At 45.3% G+C, this 6,000-nt stretch overlaps 1 protein-coding gene across 3 annotated transcripts in view; it reads right to left on the bottom strand.

Annotated features, from left to right (window-relative positions):
* The window catches only part of uxs1 (UDP-glucuronate decarboxylase 1), a 143,485-nt gene that overhangs the window by 74,080 nt on the left and 63,405 nt on the right, over positions 1-6,000 (bottom strand). For all 3 annotated transcript variants that reach the window (XM_024010556.1, XM_070449083.1, XM_024010557.2), the window contains 2 exons: positions 5,562-5,666; positions 2,314-2,373 (listed from right to left, as the gene is read on the bottom strand). In XM_024010556.1, coding sequence (XP_023866324.1) covers positions 2,314-2,373; positions 5,562-5,666 — 165 coding nt within the window. The remainder of the gene's footprint in view (positions 1-2,313; positions 2,374-5,561; positions 5,667-6,000) is intronic.

Genomic DNA, 6,000 nt, shown 5'->3' on the forward strand with positions numbered 1-6,000 from the left:
TCACCTTTCAAGTAAATACCTGCAGTCAACTGTGCAATATGTTAGGAGACAAAGAAGATTGCGTTTTTCATTTCACCTGTCACGTAAATGTTCATAATGAAGCTTGCCGGTAGTCTCCAGTCACATAGTATTTGTTTACAAGGAACACAACAACGAGAGACCGGAGCCTTGCTAGTCACTCACTGTTGTGCAACAGTTGGCATGTGATCTAGTTACAGTAAAGAGTTCACAACCTAATGTTTGCCAGCTAGATATCACAATTCATTATTATAACTCTGGTACCCCAGGGAAGGCTCACACGAACGCATGCACGCGTGCAATGCTGTTATTGGTTCCTCAGAGCACTGTTGTCTTTATCCAGAGACGTGGTGAGCGGAGTTGAGGACAGTTACAAAGGAATACCGCGCTAACAAACAATAACAGCCGCAACAGCTTCTTCTTTCCTGTTACTGCTGTGGCTAAAGTTACTGAACTGTAGGAAAACAATACAATGTTAATTTGCATAAGAAAGAGACATGTTGGCAAGCTTTAACTAAGGTTTGAGGGGTTTCACAGTCATAACTCTATGAAACACCRAGTCCTCCAGGCCGAGCATTGCTGTTAATGTTAGCGCTTTCCGTCAACAGTTGGCACCAGTGGAGGAGGCTACTGTAGTGGTGGTGCGATAAAGGTCTGTCTCGCTAGCYTAGCCTACATCGCTAGCTTCACATAAATCATTAACCTCTTGAAGCTAGGGGGCGGAATTCTTATGTTTGGAAAAATAATMTTCCCATTGTAAGCTGCCTATTTCTCAGGTCCAGATGCTAGAATATACATATAATTGACAGAGTAGGATAGAAAACACTCTAAAGTTTCCAAAACTGTCAAAATATTGTCTGTGAGTATAACAGAACTGATTTTGCAGGCGAAAACCTGAGAAAATCCAACCCGGAAGTGACTTCTATTTTGAAAAATCCCTGTTCCATTGCCTGCCTATCCTCCATTTAAAGGGATATCAACCAGATTCCTCAGGGTGTAAACAGTCTTTAGACATAGTTTAAGCTTTTATTTTGAAAAATGAGCAGAGATTTATCAAAAGCGTCAGTGGATACACGGAAATGTCCCTTCCATTAGGTGATGCGCTCGACACTGTTTGCTCGATATTTTCTTTCTCTCCAGTATTGAACAGTTTACAGTCCAGTTGAGATATTATATTTTATTGATGTTAAAAACAACCTGAGGTTTGATTATTAAAAACGTTTGACATGTTTCTAAGAACTTTACGGATATTCTTTGGAATTTTCGTCAAGCCTTGATGACCTGTCTAAGGCTGTGGAATACTGAACATAACYCGCCAAACAAATGGAGGTTTTTGAATATAAAAATAATCTTTATCGAACAAAAGGAACATTTATTGTGTAACTGGGAGTCTCGTGAGTGCAAATATCCGAAGATCATCAAAGGTAAGCGATTAATTTTATTGCTTCTCTGGCTTTCGTGACCAATCTACACTGCTGCTAGGTGTTCTTAATGTTTTGCCTAGTGATCGATAAACTCACACAAATGCTTGGATTGCTTTTGCTGTAAAGCATATTTTCAAAATCTGKCATGACAGGTGGATTAACAACAAGCTAAGCTGTGMTTTGCTATATTGCACTTGTGATTTCATGAATATAATTATTTTTTTCATTTTTTAATTTATTTGGCGCTTTGCAATTTAGCGGTTGTTGATGAAAATAAAGGGATCCGTGCGTCAAGAAGTTAATAAAGGGGTCGGGCAGCGTACCTAAGCCTAGAGATCAATAAAGGGGGCAGGCGGAAGGCTCTGGCAATTAGCGGTGAACTCTCTAGGCAATGGGCTCATGTCAGCCACTCGCGTAGTCGACTTCGGGTGGTAGACAGAGGGAGAAGGAAATAGAGTGAGAAAGAGAGTGCATCGGAAGATTGACTAAATCGATCATTGTTTTTGTGTGTGTGTGTACTGTATGCTCATTGGTGCGTACATGCGTATGAATTCAGGGTGTTTATGGAGATAGCCGGTAGCTTGCAGACCCTGAGGACCTCGCTCCGGCCAGGAGTGGACAGCAGCCCAGCCCAGACACTTTATCCTCCCTCCCCCAGAGACATCCCGCTGACCTGTGGCTGAACCTCAATTAGCCACAACAACAGCAGACACTGTCTCACCAGTTGTCTGTACACAGAACACCAGTTGTCAGTCAGGGAGAGAAAGATGATGTCATAATAAAATGTCCACGCTGGGTAAACGGTGTGTGTGTGTGTGTGTGTGTGTGTGTGTGTGTGTGTGTGTGGTGTGTGTGTGTGTGTGTGTGTTACCTCCGTACACCTCAGACGTAGACGCCAGCAGCAGACGAGCTCCAACACGCTTCGCCAACCCTGGAGACATACAAGACAAGAGCAATAAGACCCAGAGCCAAAAACCCTGGAGAGGCAGACCAGATCAATCAAACCCAGAGCCTGTCCTGGGGAGAGCCACAGACTAGATCAATCAAAGCCAGAGTGGAGCCTGGGGAGAGAGTCATACCGGAGTAATCAAAGCAGTCATTACATCTGTGGAGAGGCAGACAAGATCAATCCAACTCAGAGTGGATCCAGCAGCGGGACAGAGCAGAGAGAGCAGGATTAGTATAGAAGGAGAATCTGGGAGGGGTAATCATAACCAAAGCAGCGGGAAGGAGCAGAGAGAGTCAGGAATTAGTATATGAAAGGAGAATCTGGGAGGGGTAATCAAACCAAAGCAGCGGGACGAGCAGAGAGATCAGGATTTAGTATATGCAGAGGAGAATCTGGGAGGGCGTAATCCACACCAAAGCAGCGGGACAGAGCAGAGAGAGAAGGATTAGTATAGAAGGAGAATCCTGGGAGGGGTACAATCACGCCAAGCAGCGGGAACAGAGCAAGAGAGAGCAGATTAGTATAGAACGAGAATCTGGGAGGGGTAATCCAACCAAAGCCAGCGGGACGAGCAGAAGATAGCAGGATTAGTATAGAAGGAGAAATCTGGGAGGGGTAATCCAACCAAAGCAGCGGGACAGAGCAGAGAGATCAGGATTAGTAATAGAAGGAGATCTGGGAGGGGTAATCCAACCAAAGCAGCGGGACAGAGCAGAGAGATCAGGATTAGTATAGAAGGAGAATCTGGGAGGGGTAATCCAACCAAAGCAGCGGGAACAGAGCAGAGAGATAGAGGATTAGTATAGAAGGAGAATCTGGGAGGGGTAATCAACAAAGCAGCGGGAACAAGAGCAGAGAGATCAGGATTAGTATAGAAGGAGAATCTGGGAGGGTATCCAACAAAGCAGCGGGACAGAGCTCAGAGAGATCAGGATTAGTATTAGAGAGAGAATCTGGGAGGGGTTAATCCAACCAAAGCAGCGGGACAGAGCAGAAGAGATCAGGATTAGTATAGAAGGAGAATCTGGGAGGGGTAATCCAACCAAAGCAGCGGGACCAGAGCAGAGAGATCAGGATTAGTATAGAAGGAGAATCTGGGAGTGGTAATCCAACCAAAGCAGCGGGACAGCAGCAGAGAGATCAGGATTTAGTTAGAAGGAGAATCTGGGAGGGTGTAATCCAACCAAAGAGCGGGACCAGGAACAGAGAGATAGGATTAGTATAGAAGGAGAATCTGGGAGGGGTAATCCAACCAAAGCAGCGGGACAGAGCAAGAGAGGATCAGGATTAGTAATAGAAGTGACGAATCTGGGAGGTGGTAATCCAACCAAAGCAGCGGGAACAGAGCAAGAAGAGCAATGGAATTAGTAAAGAAGGAGAATCTGGGGGGGTAATCCAACCAAAGCAGCGGGAACAGAACAGAGAGCAGCAGGAATAGTATAGAAGGAGAATCTGGGAGGGGTAATCCAACCAAAGCAGGGGCCAGAGCAGAGAGAGAAGGATCTAGTATGGAAGGAGAATCTGGGAGGGGATAAATTCCAACCAAAAGCAGGCGAGGAACAGCAGAAGAGCAGAGCAGGATTAAGTCATAGAAGGAGAATCTGGGAGGGGTTACTCCAACCAAAGCAGTCGGGGACTGGAACCAGATACACTTACAGACAAGTGGGAAAAGGACAATCCAGCATAGTGTATCTAATCAAAGAGTTCAACTTCGCCAGCCTGGTCCCAGATCTGTATGTGTTTAAGCCAACTCCTCTGACTATACATGTTGGCAAAACACTTCCCAGCCCAGATCTGGGACCAGGCTTTCACTTGGCAAGGAAGACTTCCAAGTCTGTGGAGAGAGGAATCTAGGCCCCTCGTATGTCCTACTAACCTGCTGTATATCACACCCCAATTACCCAACAACCTCCGTTGCCACTCTAAAACACTGAACACTAAATTGGTGTGGGGGCGATGGCATGAGATGTTCAAAGTGAAAATGCATGTGATTAAAATGCCATGCTGATGACAAATACATCCCGGCGCCTCCAACCTCTCACACGCAATGCATTTCATAGTTTTCTGTGCCATAAATGTTTCTACTAAGATAATTACCAGACAGTTGTGGTCAGTAATTGTCCAAGGATGAATGACACCTGTAAATGCACATGAAGGTGCCACACAGTGCAGACAACACATCGAATGCCTCTTCACTCTCAACATGGCAATCGCATGTGAAATTACTACACACTCTCACGAAGAGATGGCTCTTGCAGTCTCTTTATTACCAGTGTGGATCATAAAGATGTGTGTGCGCGTGTCCGGTCTGTCTGTCAGCAATGGTACTGTAGGGTCTGCAGGGTTTTGTTCTATACCAGCACTAACAGATCCAAAACATATCATCTTGTTCTTGAAGCAGATTAGGTGAAAAGCGATTGGTCAATATATGGCGGTAACTCACACACACCAGAATGCAGCTGATCATGCTCTTCTCATGAGTCAGTGTGCGCGTCTATATGTGTGTCACGGCTGAGAGAGTAAGAGATCTACAAGCCTGCTCAGTCTTCACTGTGGAAGGTATGTGGACTGTAAGATAACTGGTGGCCTTGAGCTGATCTCATGCATTTACTCTGCTATGTGATGGAGGGATGTGAGCTTAATACAACCACTATCACACACTAGACAGAGGAGGAGGATCAGCTGCAATCTGGGGAGGAGGGGGCCAAGGAGAGAGAGGTACGGAGAGGGAGAGGGGAGAGGGATGGAGAGAGGGAGGGAAAGGTGTAGAGATTATTGGCAGAGGTGGAGGGAGAGAGGTGAATGGAAAGGTAGGTGGAGGGAGAGAGAAGGTAATTAGAGGGACCAGTCTTCCGTGTTATTTGTTAATTTTCCTCCCTCATGTTCCGTACCCCTTGACGACTGACTGTCAGAGAAACCTGCCTCGTCACCAGTCCATTAATTATAATCATCAGCCTATCATATCTGCCTGTCAAACAGTGGCAAGGGAGTTTCTGTGAAGATGGTTGTCACCATCGTTTTGGAGATCAGATTCTACCATTCAATCTGTAGAAATTACAAAACCACAAAACAAAAACTATGCAAAGAAAAGTCCTTACTGTTACATCCAAACTAGTCTAAAATAAAAGACTGCACTGCTGTTAACCCAGTCTGTGTAATTCTTGACTCACCCAGCATGTTGAGGGTTCCTATAGTGTTAGTCTTCAGGGTCTTGATGGGATTGTACATGTAGTTGGGAGGAGAAGCAGGAGAGGCCAGGTGATAGATCTGGTCCACTATAGGGGGGAGGAGAAAGTGTGAGAGAGAGAGAGAAAGCGAGAGAGAGAGAGAGAGAGAGAGAGAGAGAGAGAGAGAGAGAAAGAGCGAGAGAGAGAGAGGAAGGGTGGAAAGAGAAAATAGGGGGGAGAGAGATGAATGTAATTATTTGCACACCTGCAGAAAGAATAAGTTAATGACATGGTACTGTAAAGGCACAATGAATAACAGTGGTTGGTGTCTGGTAGAACACCATACTGAAGGATGTTATGATCAGCTGCTACTGCACTAGAAGGATGTTATGATCAGCTGCTACTGCACTAGAAGGATGTTATGATCAGCTGCTACTGCACT

The sequence above is a fragment of the Salvelinus sp. IW2-2015 genome, linkage group LG2 (assembly GCF_002910315.2).
Source record: "Salvelinus sp. IW2-2015 linkage group LG2, ASM291031v2, whole genome shotgun sequence".
NCBI classification, from domain to species: domain Eukaryota; kingdom Metazoa; phylum Chordata; class Actinopteri; order Salmoniformes; family Salmonidae; genus Salvelinus; species Salvelinus sp. IW2-2015.